The sequence below is a fragment of the Rhinoderma darwinii genome, unplaced genomic scaffold (assembly GCF_050947455.1).
Source record: "Rhinoderma darwinii isolate aRhiDar2 unplaced genomic scaffold, aRhiDar2.hap1 Scaffold_522, whole genome shotgun sequence".
In the NCBI taxonomy this organism is placed as follows: Eukaryota; Metazoa; Chordata; class Amphibia; order Anura; family Rhinodermatidae; genus Rhinoderma; species Rhinoderma darwinii.
In genome coordinates, this window is record NW_027464071.1 from 232,093 (window position 1) to 250,655 (window position 18,563).

At 47.5% G+C, this 18,563-nt stretch overlaps 1 protein-coding gene across 2 annotated transcripts in view; it reads left to right on the forward strand.

Annotated features, from left to right (window-relative positions):
• The window catches only part of LOC142721818 (protein kinase C delta type-like), a 151,421-nt gene extending 136,092 nt beyond the window's left edge, over positions 1–15,329 (forward strand). The window contains exons 1-3 of one of the 2 annotated variants that reach the window (XR_012874200.1): positions 11,306–11,831; positions 12,997–13,526; positions 13,694–15,329. Coding sequence is in view for 1 of the 2 variants with exons in the window: in XM_075848847.1 (XP_075704962.1) it covers positions 13,429–13,526; positions 13,694–14,252 (657 nt within the window). In the remaining variant the exon portion in view is untranslated. Of the gene's footprint in view, positions 1–11,305; positions 11,832–12,996; positions 13,527–13,693 lie in introns of those variants that run through there. The other variant, XM_075848847.1, reaches the window with a different exon arrangement.
• The last annotated feature ends 3,234 nt before the right edge of the window (positions 15,330–18,563 follow it).

Consider the following 18,563-nt stretch of genomic DNA (forward strand, 5'->3'; position numbering starts at 1 on the left):
GATCCTCTATTCTTAGCGTAGCCCCGCCTCCTGTCATGACGTTTCATCCCATGTGACTGATGCAGCGGTCACATGGTCTACAGCGTCATCCCAGGAGGCGGGGCTACGTTCAGAAGAGAGAGATGCGTCACCAGGACTACGGCCCTGGCAAGTCTAAACTTTTTTTCCCTGCAGGATTCCCGCAGCGGACATGCCTCACGAAACCTGCGCCGCTATTTGGTGCGGTTTTGCTGGCAGAATTCCCTGCGGCCTCCGGGGCGGATAAGCTGTGGAGTTTTACTCAGCATATCCGCCTAGTGTGTCCCTTATGATGTCGCTCCTGGAGCTGCTGCCGGTCTCTAAATAGGCAGTTGGTCCAGTAGAATTTGGAATTATTTTTTTTTGTGAACCAGCTTAAAAAAATACAAAACTTTTGTGTTAGGGCCTGTTCACATCACTGTTCGCTTCCGCTCCGGGGTTCCGTCTGAGGTTTCTGTCGGGTGAACCCCGCAACGGAAAGTGAAAGTGATAACATGATAGCACAGCTTCCGTTTCCATCACCATTAGCGCAGTCGACTGCGCTATTCCGTCCGAAAACCAGCCGGAATGGTGACGAACCACCGCTCCGGGGTTCCGTCTGAGGTTTCTGTCGGGTGAACCCCGCAACGGAAAGTGAAAGTGACAGCACAGCTTCCGTTTCAGTCACCATTGATCTCAATGGTGACGGAAACATCGCTAATGGTTTCCGTTCGTCACCATTCCGGCTGGTTTTCGGACGGAATTAATAGCGCAGTCGACTGCGCTAATGGTGATGGAAACGGAAGCTGTGCTATCACTTTCACTTTCCATTGCGGGGTTCACCCGACAGAAACCTCAGAAGGAACCCCGGAGCGGAAGCGAACAGTGATGTGAACAAACCCTAACACAAAAGTTTTGTATTTTTTTAAGCTGGTTCACAAAAAAAAATAATTCCAAATTCTACTGGACCAACTGCCTATTTAGAGACCGGCAGCAGCTCCAGGAGCGACATCATAAGGGACACACTAGGTGGATATGCTGAGTAAAACTACACAGCTTATCCCGGGAGCCGCAGGGAATTCCGCCAGAAAAACCGCACCAAATAGTGGCGCAGGTTTGGTGAGGCATGTCCGCTGCGGGAATCCTGCAGGGAAAAAAAAGTTTAGACTTACCCCGGCCGTAGTTTAGGTGATGCATCTCTCTCTTCTGAATGTAGCCCCGCCTCCTGGGATGACGCTGTAGACCATGTGACCGCTGCAGTCACATGGGATGAAACGTCATGACAGGAGGCCGGGCTGCGCTAAGAATAGAGGATCGCGTCACCAGGACTACGGCCGGGGCAAGTCTAAACATTTTTTATAAATTTAAAAAAGTGCCTTTTTTTTTTTTTTCTCATTTGTGATTTTTGCGGCAGAACCGCAGCATTTCTGCAACAGAGGAGCGGCGATCCCACAGAATACATTGACTGCGACTTAAAAAGCCAAAAAGCCACACTGCAGGTCCATTATTTTTGCAGCGTGTGGATGAGATTTGTTCATATCTCATCCTCTCTGCTGCGACTGTAATACGCTGCGGATTTTCCACAATCAAATGTGTTGCATAAAATCCGCAGTGTTCATGCCTAGTGTGTTCCTACCCTAAGGCCGGATTTACACAAGCGTGTGCTTTTTGCGCGCGCAAAAACGTGGCGTTTTGCGCTTGCAAAAGGTCCATAACAGCTCCGTGTGGCAGCAGCGTATGATGCGTGGCTGCGTGATTTTCGCGCAGCCGCCATCATTATGACACTCTGTTTGTATGTTTGTAGCACGTGGTGCTTTTCTGTTTTCATTCATAGTTTATACGGCTGCGGAAGTGCTGGGCGTGATTTTCACGCACCCATTGACTTCAATGGGTGCGTGATGCGCGAACAATGCACAAATATCGGACATGTCGTGAGTTTTACGCAGCGGACTCGCGCTGCGTGAAAATCACTGACAGTCCGCACGGCACCATAGAGTAACATAGGTCCGTGCAAGGCGCGTGAAAATCACACACGTTTCACGGACGTATTACACGTTCGTCTGAATAAGCCCTAACAATAAGGCCCAGTTCAGAGTTTTTGGGCCTTGATATTGACTCGGACACTGCGTCAGAATCAGCACCAAAAAACTTCCAAAACCGCCTCCCATTGATTTAATCTGAAATCAATGGGAGCCAGTCGCGGAAAAAAGAAAAAGCAGCACATCCTTTCTTGCCGCGGTTCTGCCTCTGACCTGCCATCGAAATCAATGGGAGGCAGAAAATGCATTTTTCGCTGCGTTTTCTGTCTGCTGTCCTCAATCGCCGCAGGCAAAAAACGCGGCAAGATAGTGTGGGCAGGTCAAAATCTGCCTCAAAATTCGGTGCGCGGTTCCAGGCGGTCGCCGGTGCGCATGCGCGGGAGTTTGCGGGTGCGCGTGATCGGTCGCACGGGCGGCGGTGTTTGACGGCCCGCATGCTACCCAGGGCCGCCATCAGGGGGGGTATTAGGGGTACTGATGTGAGAGGCCCGGCCAAACCTAATTGAAAGGGGGGCCCGCAGCTCATGACATTCTTTTGGTGAAAAAAACGGGCCCCATTGCAGGGGCCAGGTTTTTTTCTACCAAAGGCAAGTCGCGGCAGTTTGCCGGGCCCCCCTTTCAATTAGGTTTGGCCGGGCCTCTCACATCAGTACCCATAATACCCCCCCTGATGGCGACCCTGGGTACCATGATATAGTACTGGACGGAGTACCGTTAACAGGCGGTGCCACGGTAGGGGGGCCCAGAAAATGTAGCTGTAGGGGGCCCTGAAATTCCTGATGGCGGCCCTGCGCGGCGCAATCTTAAGTCGGCTTACTTGCATGCCGAGATCGTGTCGGAAAAACTGTTAAAAGAAGTTTCGTTGGGGCGCATGGCGGGGCCGTTTGTTGATCCGCCAATAAATGATTTAGTGGTGTCCCCATTGGGTATTGTGCCAAAGCGGGAGCCCCAAAAATTTCGTTTAATTCAGCATTTATCCTTTCCCAAGGGTTCGTCGGTGAATGATGGGATTGATCATGAGTTGTTCTCTGTAGTGTACACATCATTTGACAAGGCGGTGGGGCTAGTTCGCGCAGCGGGGCCCGGCGCGTTGTTAGCAAAAACCGACATTGAGGCGGCTTTCCGGTTGTTGCCGGTTCATCCAGAGAGCCAACGGCTGTTGGGTTGTTTTTGGAATGGGGCTTTTTATGTGGATAGGTATCTTCCTATGGGGTGTTCCCTTTCTTGCGCATATTTCGAGGCATTTAGTAGCTTCGTGGAATGGGTGACGAAGGGCGTAGCCGGGGTTGACTCTTTGATACATTACCTGGATGATTTTTTGTGCGTCGGCCCGGGGGGTTCGCCTATTTGCGGTAATTTGCTGCATTCATTGCAGAAGGTTGCGAAGGATTTTGGGATTCCCTTGGCGCCGGAAAAGACTGAGGGCCCGGTCTCTACCATTTGTTTTTTGGGAATTGAAATTGATTCGGTGGCAATGGAGTGTCGACTTCCTGTGGATAAATTAAGGTCATTGAGTCAGGAGGTACGGCGGGCTTGTAGGTTGAAGAAGATGACGTTGCGCGATCTCCAGTCTCTGCTGGGGAAGTTGAATTTCGCTTGCCGGATTATGCCGATGGGGAGAGTTTTTAGTAGACGTTTGGCGGCAGCAACGGCGGGGGTTCGGGCGCCACATCATTTTGTGCGGCTCAGGGAGGAGCATCGGGCTGATCTTCAGTTTTGGGATGATTTTCTTGGTCAGTATAATGGTTGCTCTCTATGGATGGCTCCAGCGCAGGATACGAGTGATTTCAATTTTTTTACGGATGCGGCTGGGGCAGGTGGTTTTGGTGCGTACGGGGGTGGTCCTTGGTGTGCAGGTAACTGGCCGGCTAGCTGGGTGTCCAGCGGACACACGCGGAATCTGGCCCTGCTCGAGCTGTTCCCTATCGTGGTTGCGGCAACCATTTGGGGGGACAAAGGCTCAGGGACAAGAAGGTCAGTTTTTACTGCGACAACATGGAGGTGGTGCTGGCCATTAATAACATCACCGCATCCTCTCCTTCAGTAGTTCAATTGTTGCGACATTTAGTTTTGGTGTGCTTGTCGTTGAACGCGTGGGTGGTCGCGGTGCATGTGCCGGGGGTACGGAATTGTATCGCTGATGCTCTTTCTCGCTCGCAGTGGGATCGATTTCGTCAATTGGCACCGGGAGCGGAGCACCTCGGTTTGGCTTGTCCGGAACATCTCTGGGATCTGGTTTCGGTCCCGTAGAACGATTGGTTGAAAGGTCATTGGCACGTACGACATGGAGTGCTTATTCTGCTTGTTGGAAGCAGTGGGAGGAGTGGGTAAGAGAGTTGGGTAACGTCAGCCCGGATCAAGACAGGTTGGTGGCACTTTTGTATTGGTTGGGGGACGCTTGGGAGGCGGGGTTTTCCCTGGCTAAGGTCAATCGTTTCGTTTCTGCACTGGCTTTTGGTTTTAAGTTGCAGGGTTTTCGGGATGTGTCTAAGGAATTTTTAGTAGGACAAGCTTTAAAGGGTCTGCGTCGAGGTAGGGTCGAAGCAGATCGTAGACAGCCCGTGTCTTTTGCTCTCCTCGGTTCTTTGGGCATATCGCTAGTGTCTGTCTGTCGTTCTTCGTCCGAGGTTGAGTTATTTCAGTTAGCATTTTCCTTAGCGTTTTTTGGCGCACTTCGAATTGGCAAGCTGGTTTCACCTAGTACCAAGCGGGCAGGGGGGTTGAGACTGGAGGAGGTGGGTCTATATGGGGATAGACTCGAGTTGTGGTTGCGGCGGTCAAAAACTGATCAAACGGGCAGAGGAAAGCGCATAGCTTTGTTTGCCCTCCCGGGATCGGCGATGTGTCCGGTCGCCTGTATGCATGCTTTTAAACCACAGGTGGGGTCGCCCGTGTTGCCGTTGCTACGTCACGAGAATGGGTCATTTTTGTCCAGATATCAATTTGGCGCAGTATTTAAGAAATGCTTGGTGGCGGTCGGAGTCGCTGCAGGCCCTTACTGATCTCACTCCTTTAGGATTGGCGCAGCAACCGAAGCGGGGCGCTGGGGGTTGGACGACGAGGGGGTGCGGCACATTGGCCGTTGGGAGTCCAACAGGTTTAGGTCCTACGTGCGCCCTCATTTGTTATGAGTCATGTTGTTATTTGTTGTTAAAAGTGTGTGTGCTGTATTTTTTCGTTTCAGATCAGCTCCCGTGCCTTGTGTGGTTGTTAGGACACTTTTACATGCATTGAGGGGCCTTGAGGGCGGACGTCCGCCCTGACGGCCGTCAGCTGCGCATTCCGCAGCAGGACGCGGTTTTGCATTGGCTGGGATTTAGAGGTATGTTGTGGAGACGGGTTTTAGCAGAGTTTCAGACATACTCTCGGCTGGATAAGGTTCCGGAAGTCCTGGTATTGCACGTGGGGGGAAATGATTTGGGGGTTCGCCCTTTTCGGGAGTTGGTGTGGGATATCAAACATGATATGTTGTGTTTGTGGGCATCTTATCCCGGCCTAGTGATAGTTTGGTCGGACATAGTTCCAAGGAAGCATTGGCGGCTGGCTAGGTCGGTGGATTAATAAGGCTCGCATAAAAGTGAATCGGGCAGTGTCCCGTTTTGTGGCCAAGAATGGGGGCATTTGTGTGCGGCACAGGGATTTGGAGTCAGGAGTAGGTAATTACTGGAGGAGTGATGGGGTGCATCTGACCAAGGTTGGGATTGATTTGTGGAGCCTGGCACTAGCAGAAGGAATTGAAAGGGCGTTGGTGGTGTGGCGGAACTCACAGGCTTAAGGTGGTCAAGGCCTGTTTCGCTGTGGCGGGGGGAGTCCTTGAGGTTGATCAGTACGAAATGGTGGGGGGGTCGCATTGGGGGTATGCGTCCCCCAAAAAAGGTACATGGTTTGAAGACTTCATAGGGTATTATCCCTTTCAAGTGGTCTTCTGGTGGTTGGAGCCATCTGCAGAGGTGAGCGGTGCCTCCGAGCTGGTTTACGGCTGGAGGTAAATTGTTGGTGGTGGTTGCAGATGGCTAACTCGAGGTAAAACATTTCTAAAAATGGCTTCAAGGACTTCCCCTGCTCGGATTAATGTTAATGTTAATTGTTATTTATGATACTGACCCATGTTGGGTCATGTGAATTATAGGAGGAATTCTCTGGTTGGATTCCTAATTAGTTATCCGAATTCTGTGGCCATTTCACATTCAACCTCGGTTGTCACGTGTCTTTTCTTAGAGGTAGGGGTGATAAAAGAAAGGATAAGTAGAAGGTTCAATAACACACGACTCTACTTAGGCAAGTCATGCGTCTCACAAATGTTCTTCTGTGTGATCCAAACACCTCAAACTTCGATTCGTCTGTCCATAACACTTTTTTCCAATCTTCCTCTGTCCAATGTCTGTGTGCTTTTGCCCATATTAATCTTTTCCTTTTATTAGCCAGTCTCAGATAAGGCTTTTTCTTTGCCACTCTGCCCTGAAGGCCAGCATCCCGGAGTCACCTCTTCACTGTAGACGTTGACACTGGCGTTTTGCGGGTACTATTTAATGAAGCTGCCAGTTGAGGGCCCGTGAGGCGTCTATTTCTCAAACTAGAGACTCTAATGTACTTGTCTTGTTGCTCAGTTGTGCAGCGGGGCCTCCCACTTCTCTTTCTACTCTGGTTAGAGCCTGTTTGTGCTGTCCTCTGAAGGGAGTAGTACACACCGTTGTAGGAAATCTGCAGTTTCTTGGCAATTTCTCGCATGGAATAGCCTTCATTTCTAAGAACAAGAATAGACTGTCGAGTTTCACATGAAAGCTCTATTTTTCTAGCCATTTTGAGAGTTTAATCGAACCCACAAATGTGATGCTCCAGATTCTCAACTAGCTCAAAGGAAGGTCAGTTTTATGGCTCCTCTAAACAGCAAAACTGTTTACAGCGGTGCTAACATAATTGCACAAGGGTTTTCAAGTGTTTTCTAATCATCCATTAGCCTTCTAACACAGTTAGCAAACACAATGCACCATTAGAACACTGGAGTGATGGTTGCTGGAAATGGGCCTCTATACACCTATGTAGATATTGCATTAAAAACCAGATGTTTGCAGCTAGAATAGTCATTTACCACATTAACAATGTATAGAGTGTATTTCTGATTAATTTAATGTTATCTTCATTGAAAAAAACTGTGCTTTTCTTTCAAAAATAAGGAAATTTCTAAGTGACCCTAAACTTTTGAACGGTAGTGTATATGGTCTGCAGAATGCCTGTGTAGGACTGATATCTGTCACTATATGGTGGGAATATTGGTCTTTGTTTTACTACACACGTTTTTAGTACACAATTAAGAGTGTTCACATTATTTCTATATAGTGGAAGTGTAGACCCCCAAGAATTATTTCCTTTGGTAGGTCCAAGGTACCTCAGTCAGACACTGAGTGTACACATCCTTGCATTAAAATATTGTATTACTGTCTGTAGCCTTAGAGGAGAATTTATTAACCTTGCTAAGCCGCTTATCTGGGATAGAAAAGTCCCAAAAGTCGCAATTTGCGGGAACGTTTTTGGTCAGTTTACGCTGCCTTTGGCACTTTTTTGAAAAGTGTGTGGTGCTTTGCTTTTGTATGCTCTGGGACGCCTCTAGTTTCTTCTGAACCTGGGCCCAGACTGTGGACAGTTCCCGATGAACGAGATCTACCTCGGGATTGTTGGAACCACCAGGTGAAACAGAGGAGAACCGTGGATTAAACCCAAAATTACAGAAAAATGGGGAGACCTCTGATGAGTGACTGACCCGGTTATTAAGGGAAAATTTGGCGAGGGAAATGAAGGAGACCCAATCATATTGACAGTCAGAGATAAAACACCTTAAATATTGTTCTAGAGACTGATTAGTCCTCCAGAACGGACCCCTAAATAAATATAGACCCAAGACTAGACCCCTAAATAAATACAGACCCCAGACCAGTTCCCTAAATAAATACAGACCACAGACCAGACCCCTAAATAAATACAGATCCAAGACTAGACCCCTAAATAAATACAGACCCAAGACTAGACCCCTAAATAAATACAGACCCAGACCAGACCCCTAAATAAATGCAGACCCCAGACCAGACCCCTAAATAAATACAGACCCCAGACCAGACCCCTAAATAATTACAGACCCCAGACCAGACCCCTAAATAAATACAGACCCCAGACCAGACTCCTAAATAAATACAGACGCTAGACCGGACCCCTAAATAAATACAGACCCCAGACCAGACCTCTAAATAAATACAGACCCCAGACCAGACCCCTAAATAAATACAGACCCCAGACCAGACCACTAAATAAATGCAGACCCCAGACCAGACCCCTAAATAAATACAGACCCCAGACCAGACTCCTAAATAAATACAGATGCTAGACCGGACCCCTAAATAAATACAGACCCCAGACCAGACCTCTAAATAAATACAGACCCCAGACCAGACCCCTAAATAAATACAGACCCCAGACCAGACCCCTAAATACATACAGACCCCAGACCAGACCACTAAATAAATACAGGCCCCAGACCGGACCCCTAAATAATTACAGACCCCTAAAACAATCCGATAGAATACCAACAGACAGAATTCAATAAAAAATAGTGCTCAAAGAGGTAATAGGTAATAAACTGTAAAGCATCGTTGCTGACTATATTACATGCACTATATTGAATCCTGAGTGAAAACCAAGATATACTTGGTGCATCGATCAACAATTTACATGAGATTAAACCAAGAAAATATGATCGACTTCAGCACACGATATTTGAAAAAATATACAAATTTTTATTAAATTACATACATGAGACAATTAAAAAGTAGAACAGGGGATGAGTCACACAACAAAAGACGTCAAAATCAGTGAAAAACCGGGTAAGAGTATAATGTCACTGTGTACATGTTACGTTATAACAGCAGAAGTGAAACATGCATATGATAAGATCGAGAAGTGATATTCAATTGAAATCAGGGCTGATTAGGGCCAAGTATGTCCAAAGATGACAAAAATATAGTCGTAATAAAATATAGTACTGGTAATGGAAGCGATATCTATGTAAGAGCAAAAAGTAAGTACGAATCGCAGATGTACAGCAGTACCATATCTCAGATAGATTGAAGTCAGTGGATGATCAAGAATAATAAGCAATCAGGGCCGATTGGGGCCAAGTATGTCCAAAGACGACAAGAAATATAGTCGTAAGAAAATATAGTACTGGTAATGGAAGCGATATCTATGTAAGAGCAAAAAGTAAGTACGAATCGCAGATGTACAGCAGTACCATATCTCAGATAGATTGAAGTCAGTGGATGATCAAGAATAATAAGCAATCAGGGCCGATTGGGGCCAAGTATGTCCAAAGACGACAAGAAATATAGTCGTAAGAAAATATAGTACTGGTAACCCTAAAACAATGCAGACCACAGACCAGACCACTAAATAATTACAGACCCCAGACCAGACCCCTAAATGAATTCAGACTACAGACCGGACCCCTAATAAAATACAGACCCCAGAGTGGACCCCTAAATAAATACAGACCCCGAGCTAGACCCCTAAATAAATGCAGACCCCAGACTGGACCCCTAAATAAATACAGACCCCAGACCAGACCCCTAAATGAATTCAGACTACAGACCGGACCCCTAATAAAATACAGACCCCAGAGTGGACCCCTAAATAAATACAGACCCCGAGCTAGACCCCTAAATAAATGCAGACCCCAGACTGGACCCCTAAATAAATACAGACCCCAGACCAGACCCTTAAATCAATGCAGACCACAGACCAGACCCCTAAATAATTACAGACCCCTAAAACAATGCAGACCACAGACCAGACCACTAAATAATTACAGACCCCAGAAGAGACCCCTAAATGAATTCAGACTACAGACCGGACCCTTAAATCACACAGACCTCAGACTGGACCCCTAAAAAAATACAGACCACAGACTGGACCCCTAAATAAATACAGACCCCAGACTAGACCCCTAAAAGAATACAGACCCCAGACTAGACCCCTAAAAGAATACAGACCCCAGACTAGACCCCTAAAAGAATACAGACCCCAGACCAGACCCCTAAATAAATACAGACCCCAGACCAGACACCTAAATAGATTCAGACCCCAGACCGGACCGCTAAATAAATACAAACCCCAGACTAGACCCCTAAATGAATACAGACTCCAAACCAGACCCCTAAATAAATAGACCCCAGAGCAGAGCACTAAATCAATGGAGACCACAGACCAGACCCCTAAATAATTACAGACCCCAGACCCGACCCCTAAATATTTACAAACCCCAGACCAGACACCTAAATAAATTCAGACCCCAGACCGGACCCCTAAATAAATACACACCCCAGACTGGACCCCTAAATAAATACAGACCCCAGACTAGACCCCTAAATGAATACAGACTCCAAACCAGACCCCTAAATAAATAGACCCCAGAGCAGAGCACTAAATCAATGGAGACCACAGACCAGACCCCTAAATAATTACAGACCCCAGACCCGACCCCTAAATATTTACAAACCCCAGACCAGACACCTAAATAAATTCAGACCCCAGACCGGACCCCTAAATAAATACACACCCCAGACTGGACTCCTAAATAAATACAGACCCCAGACTAGACCCCTAAATGAATACAGACTCCAAACCAGACCCCTAAATAAATAGACCCCAGAGCAGAGCACTAAATCAATGGAGACCACAGACCAGACCCCTAAATAATTACAGACCCCAGACCCGACCCCTAAATATTTACAAACCCCAGACCAGACACCTAAATAAATTCAGACCCCAGACCGGACCCCTAAATAAATACACACCCCAGACTGGACCCCTAAATAAATACAGACCCCAGACTAGACCCCTAAATGAATACAGACTCCAAACCAGACCCCTAAATAAATACAGACCCCAGACCAGACCCCTAAATAAATACAGACCCCAGACTAGACCCCTAAATAAATGCAGACCCCAGAGCAGACCCCTAAATAAATACAGACCCCAGACCAGACCCCTAAATCAATGAAGACCACAGACCAGTCCCCTAAATAAATACAGACCCCAGACTAGACCCCTAAATAAATACAGACCCCATACGGAACCCCTAAATAAATACAGACTCCAAACCAGACCCCTAAATAAATACAGACCCCAGACCGGACCCCTAAATAAATACAGACCCCTAAATATAAACCCAGATTCTATATTGTGGATGAAAAGGGTTTTGCCAATAACCTGAGCAAATAACCGTTGTTTATCTCTACTGTAGGAGTGGCATGTATTGCTACTGTGTTCTGCAGACCCCTGACCAGGCCATAAGAAACCCTGGTTGGGAAACACAGCTCTGGACACTAGACTGGCACTCATGATGCCCACATCAGACATGGCAGAGCAGGTTACTGCCAGGCAGGTGCCACCTGAGGATTCCATGACCTCTGACATCACGTGACCTGCACACGACCAACTGCCGTTTACTTTCAACTGTCGACGGCAGCGATCGGACTGAAGTCTACAGGTAGGAAGATATTGGTGAAAATGGCGTCCAATGGACATGGAGAAGACGGCGAGAAGAGAGAAGAGGAGAAGAGGAAGAGGGAGGAGGACAGCGTCACCGGATTCAAGAAGAAGAGGAGAGGAGCCAAGGACAGAGGATTGGAGGATGAGGAGCCAAGACCTGGGAGCAGCCAAGACCCTGGAACATCCAGCCCCTATGCCAGGCTTACCATCAGCCGCTTCACCATCCACCAGGTCCTGGGTAGGGGCAGCTTTGGCAAAGTGAGTATAATATCGAAATATTTCATTTTATAGGGTGGTAAACCTAAAGTTGACCTTTTATCTCCATCAATTGTTCTCTGTTGTCACCATGTTATGCTGGATGGATGATGGGTGTAGTGTTCTCCTATGGGATGCCTAATAGGACATCCAGAAGTATTCCTGCCCCCATAACCACTACTTTAGTTTTTCATTTTAGTATTTTTCTGTCGACATATGAGAGATTTTGATTTTTGGGGGCACGAGTTGTCGTTTTTAATGGCTCCATTCAATGTTCCATATCATTTACTGGGAACATTGTAAAAGGCTGTTTTTTTTTAGGTGAAATAGCAAAAAAAAACAAAACAGCAATTCCTCCATTGGTTTAATAATTTGGCTTTTATGGTGTTAACTAAGTGGTAAAAATGACACGTTACCTTTATTCTGCGGGTCAGTACAATAACGGGGATACCAAAATTATATTGGTTTATTTTTTATACTTTTTATCCAATAAAAACAATTTGTAAAAACATTAATTTGTTGTGTCTCCATATTCTGAAACCCCGAATTTTTTTTATTTTTCTGTTGATGGGGCGGTGTGAGGACTTCTTTTTTGTGGGGCGAGCTGTACTGTTTATTGGTACTATTTTGGGTTACATAAAACTTTTAATCACTTTTTAACTTTTTATTCCATTTTTCGAGGAGCTAAACAAAACGAAATAGAAAAAAGTTTATTTCTTTATTTTGACTGCAATATTTATGTATCGCTTGAATTGTTCTTTTAGCCTCCCCCTATTAAGCTTAGTAGGAGGACCAAGTTGGCAGACCTTGGGGTCTTCATTAGGCCCCCTGGCTGCCATGACAACTATCTACACACTGTGATCGCGTTGCGGGTAGGGGTTATGGGGTGACAGCGGGAGCTTACCTCTATTTAACTGTTTAGATGCCACGGTCGCTATTATAGCGTATGATCCTGCTCCATACTACCCCCACCAACTAAGATAATTATGTCAAATGTGGGTTAGGCGTGAAGACCTCTCCATACAGGGCCCAACAGCAGACACTGCATTATGCTGGGAGCTCAGCTTTGTTCTGCTGTAGAGTCCTGGGCACTACTCGACTGACCCACCTCTCTGTCCACCTCTGTTCCTTCTTCTTCTCATGAGGAATCTCCATTTGTTTTCCTCAGGTGGTCCTGGCATCAGTCCCCGGCCGAAACACCTACATGGCCGTAAAAATGATCACCAAACGGGACAATACGGACGAAATTATGAGAGAGCGGCGGATACTCCTAGCGGCCAGACACTGCCCGTTCCTATGCCACCTCTATGCCGCACATCAATCTGAGGAGCGGGCATTTTTTATCACGGAGTATCTGTCCGGTGGCAGCCTGGAGGCTTTGATCAGGATGTGCGGCTGCTTGAACATCGGCAACGTAAGGCGAGTAAATAATCAGGAGACTGAGGGGGGTGGAAAGAAGAAAAGGTGAGGGGGGAGGTCAGATGAAGGATAATACAGAGAATGCAGAATACAGGCTGCCATAATCAGCGCCTCCTCTCTGCTAGAGACCGCACACACTCCATCATAACATGATATTAGGGAATTGATAGAGGAAGATTTCATGACATTGAGACTCCACTCTGTTCTCCCCATCAGATTCTACACAGCAGAGATGATATGTGGCCTCCAGTTCCTCCATGGACACAACATCGTCCACCGGTAAGCAGAACTTCCCCCTTCTTTCATTCTCCTTTACATGCTGGAAACAGTGCACCCAGCTTTCCTACACTCCTGAATGGCTATTCTGCTTGGTGGTGCAATGACCCATCCCCCGTCTCCTGGATCACTGGGCGGATTTGTCATTCTCTCGTCTTATTTCTTTGCAGAGATCTAAAGCCGGAGAATATAATGTTGGATGCAGATGGCCACGTCCGTATCATCGACCTGGGATTGGCCCAAGATGGCGTCACCGCCTCCAATAAGATCCGTGGAGTGTCGGGAACGTTGCATTACATGGCCCCCGAGGTGCTTCTTAGAAAAAAATACGGCTCCGCAGTTGACTGGTGGAGCCTGGGGATTGTGGTGTCCAGGATGGCAGCAGGACGCTCCCCATTTTACAACGGCCCCGTCAGGCAAATGGCTATCAAAGCCATCACCACCGCGAAGCCTAAATTTCCAACTTGGCTTAATCCTGACGTGAAACATCTGACCAAGAGACTGGTCCGTAAAAATTCTAAGAGGCGCCTCGGTGTGTGCGGGAACATCAGAGAGCATCCATTCTTCTCCACCATCGGCTGGGAGGAACTGCAGGAGAGGAGGGCACAGCCACCATTTACACCATTTGTGCCCGTTCTGGAGAACCAACATCTGAAGTGGCCAGAGAATAACAAAGCCCTTCACCCCTTGGCCGGGTTCAGCTTCATGTCACCAAGCTGGACCCGATAAGATCTCAGGACAAGGGCCCAGAACTTCATGCCTCCTGACCCGCGCCTCAAGTCTCTGCTGCTGTATGTCACCTCGGCTGCCCAGACCATCATCTCTCTCCTTACCATCTTCATGCCACACCTCTGCCATCTTGCTGCTGCACCAGAGCCTTGACTTGCCATCCTCCAATCCCAGGCAGGCATCTGACATCACTCCAGCCTGAAGATCCTCTACACCCCCCAGGAGCGGCCTGTGCTTAGTTTCCATCTGGGGAGATCAGGAATAATAGCCGCATGTTGTAGTCCTGGGGCCGGAGCGGCCATTATACCTGATCTCACCTCAGCACAGGCCAGGTAAGTAATGCACCCACATCACCCACATCACTCACATCACCCACATCACCCCACTATATAATAAGTATAGACACCACACTACATGATAAGTATAGACACCCGCATATAGACACATAGTACATTTAGATTAGACTTTAGCCTTTGATCCTGGGATTATTCTGATCGCCATATTTGGGGTCAGGAAGGAATTTTCCCCCCTTAATATGAGGACAATTGGCTCATTCCTCAAAGGGGGTTTTCGCCTTCCTCTGGATCAACACGGCCTTAAATAGGTTTAGGATGATAGAGTAATAAGTAGTAACACACATAAGTAACATAATATAAATATAGAAAATAATTAAAAATAAATCTTAATTTAATACAATTTATAGTTTACACATAAATAAATACAGCAGTTCATTAAAAATAATAATAAATAAATGAATAATTTTCCCCTAGTCTTTCCCCATATTACACATGTTACACTTCAGCCTTTGATCCTGGGATTATTCTGATCGCCATATTTGGGGTCAGGAAGGAATTTTCCCCCCTAATATGAGGACAATTGGCTCATTCCTCACAGGGGGTTTTCGCCTTCTTCTGGATCACCACGGCCTTTAGATAGGTTTAGTATAATAGATAAATAGATGACACATACATATACACAGTATATAATAATAGTAGTCTTAATACTTCTAGAATAATCTCCTAATAATAAAATATAACCTTCCCTTATCTGTAAATAAAACTTTCCTTTTACCCCCTACATCTTTGTGCTTGTTTTTATTCCCATTGGACTTCTGTGTAGTAAATGTTGTGCGAGCTCTGAGACCCCCACCAATCACTAGAACGAAGCAGCTGAAGGTCTCGTGTGAGCGCTCAGCCGCTTCCTGTCTGTTCGGCTTTTTCCGGAAAAATGTATCGGCTCATAGACTTTCTATTGAGTCCGTTCACCGATACATTTATTTCTGGAAAAAGCCGAACAAACACGAAGCGACTGAGCGCTCACACGGGGGCTTCAGCTGCTTCATTCTAGTGATTGGTGGGGGTCTCAGTGCTCGGACCCCCACCAATCCAATCTTCTGACGTGTCACTATGTCACTATGACATGTCAGAAGTTTGTCAAACGTTTAGCTACACTTTAAAGGTATATGTCAGATTTAAAGCCCAAATGTGGTGTGAACAGAGCCTTACAGGGGTTGTCAGGTTTTTACAATACCGTTTTGCTAGAGGGGTCCAGTAATCTGTGGGGGAACTTGCTGCAAGAGTTTAATTTCCCTACAGCATCTCTAAAGGGGAAGTAAAGTATTACACAGTTCTATAATCACCGGGCTGGGCATGTAATACATGGATGTGATGGTCCTCCTGAGCAGGAGATGATGTTTGTTGCCCCTCTCCATTCTGGATAATTAATCAGGGTCCTGAACGGGGGAACCCACACTATTACCCCAAAATTCCCTAATAGGGCATTTGAAAATGGGTTTTCCAAACCAGAAAACAGCTTTAATGGTTATATAATGATAAGTGAGAGTTTGTTACAATGTATCAGTGCAGGAGAGAGCTGAAGTACAGGCTATTTAGATTGTGGAGGATTATCTAAACGGGATACACTGAATGGGGCACAGTGGGGGATGGAGGATCGGCTACAATGCTGCCCCCTACAGTCAGGGCCCTCACCTCATGGATGCTCCTGTTACCAGATCCTTCACACCAGAGATCAACATTCATGAAGAAGAAAAATCCCCTGCAGAGACGTCCACACCGAGAGATCCAATAGGACTGGTCTATACAAGGAGTCGTCATATCCGGGGGCATATTTACAGCCATGCCCCCGTATAATAAATACTTTATTCCTGTATACATGAGAAGTTCTACAACTTTATAATATCATTTATGTTTCAATTACTCACCATTTTCAAGATCTGTTTGCTGTCAGTGAATGAGGACACTCTTGCTTACATTCAGATGCAGTGAACCTGTACATCGCTAGTCCTGCTCTCAGCTAAGAAACATAAAGTAGATTAGGAAGTTGTAGAACTTTTCATTTATACAGCGATTAAGCTTTAGTTACATAAAATCGGAAAACACACAGGAAGAGGATTCATTATCGGTAGTACTACAGTGATCTGGTGCCCGCAGGTATCTAATGGTAAATACGGCCCTGGTCAGTGGCGTAACTTCCGCCGTAGCAGCAGTAGTGGCTGCTACGGGGCCCGTGGCATGAGGGGGCCCGTGTCGCCCGCCGGCACGGGCCCCCACCATGGCCGGAGGCTCCGCTAGCAGCCGCTATGGCTGCTACAGCGAGACGCCACTGAACAGTACGGCAGAGCAGGGAGGTATCTCCCCGCTCTGCCATTAAACAAAAGACATGTATCCCCTAGCCACAGGATATCCACAGGATAGGGGATACATGCGTGATCGCTGGCAGCGATAGGGATAACGGGGGACTGAAAGTCCCCTGAAGTTCTCCATCACAAACCTCGGACTTCCGGGGTCTGTGTCAGCAGTTCCGGAGAAATGAATGGAGCACCGGTCCCGCTTGTGCGCATGCGTGACAAGCGCTCCTTTAATTTTTAGTGAGCTGCGCAGACGCGGGAAGTCAGAGGTTAGTCATGGAGAACTTCAGGGGGACTTTCAGTCCCCCGTTCTCCCTATCGCTGCTGTGGATAGGGGATACATGTCTTTTATTAGGACACACTGTAGGTCGCATTTTTTTAGGAGGGGGGACGCTGTATGGCGTTCCCTACAGGGGGGAGACGCTGTATGGCGTTCCCTACAGGGGGGGGGCTGTCTAGCGTTCCCTACAGGGGGGGGGCTGTATGGCGTTCCCTAAGGGAGGACGCAATATGGTATTCCCTACCGGGGGGACGACGCTGTATGGCGTTCCCTACAGGGGAGACGACGCTGTAGGGCGTTCCCTACAGGGGGGGACGTTGTATGGCGTTCCCTACAGGGGGGACGCTGTATGGCGTTCCCTACAGGGGGGCTGTATGGCGTTCCCTACAGGGAAGGCTGTATGGTGTTCCCTACAGACCCCCCCCTGTAGGGAAAGCCATACAGACTCCATGTAGGTAACACCATACAGTCCCCCCTGTAGATAACGCCAGACAGCCCCCTCTGTAGGGAACGCCATACAGCCCCCCCGTAGATAATGCCATACAGTCCCCCTGTAGATAACGCCATACAGCCCCCCTATAGATAGCACCATACAGCCCCTCTGTAGATAGCGCCATACAGCCTCCCCCTGTAGATAGTGCCATACAGCCCCCCCTGTAGGGAACGCCATACAGTCCCCCCCTGTAGGGAATGCCATACAGTCCCCCCCCTGTAGGGAACGCCATACACCCCCCCCTGTAGGGAACGCCATACAGTCCGCCCGTAGATAACGCCATACAGCCCCCCGTAGATAACGCCATACAGCCCCCTCTGTAGATAGCGCCATACAGCCCCCTCTGTAGATATCTACAAAGGGGGCTGTATGGCGTTATCTACAGGGGGGCTGTATGGCGTTATCAAAAGGGGGGTTTGTAAAAAAGGCACTATCTACAAGGGGGGGGGGGTTGTGTGACACCCAGGGGAGGGGGGGCCCCAGTCAAAAGTTTGCTATGGGGCCCAGTCTTTCCTAGTTACGCCCGTGGCCCTGTTGGTTACCTCACCTTTATGTGTCTATATGTGACAGGCCATAAAATGTCATATAGGAAAAAACGTAAGAAAGAACTTACCATACGGGGATCATATATGTTATGTCACTGGAAGAAACCTGCAGCACCAACACCAATGGAACATGAGGATGACGCCACTCAATGTGCTGTCCATCACCCCCATCGCCCCACGCGTTTCACTCCACCTGTGACTCTGCCGACTAACGTAAATACTGACTAAACACAAACTCTGACCGGCCTCATCACTAGTCTCTATTGTCATACAGCCGCCTCCGATAGAGAATTTACCCTCATCCAGTGCTGGTGAACTAACCCCAATCTACTTACATGTGGTTTCC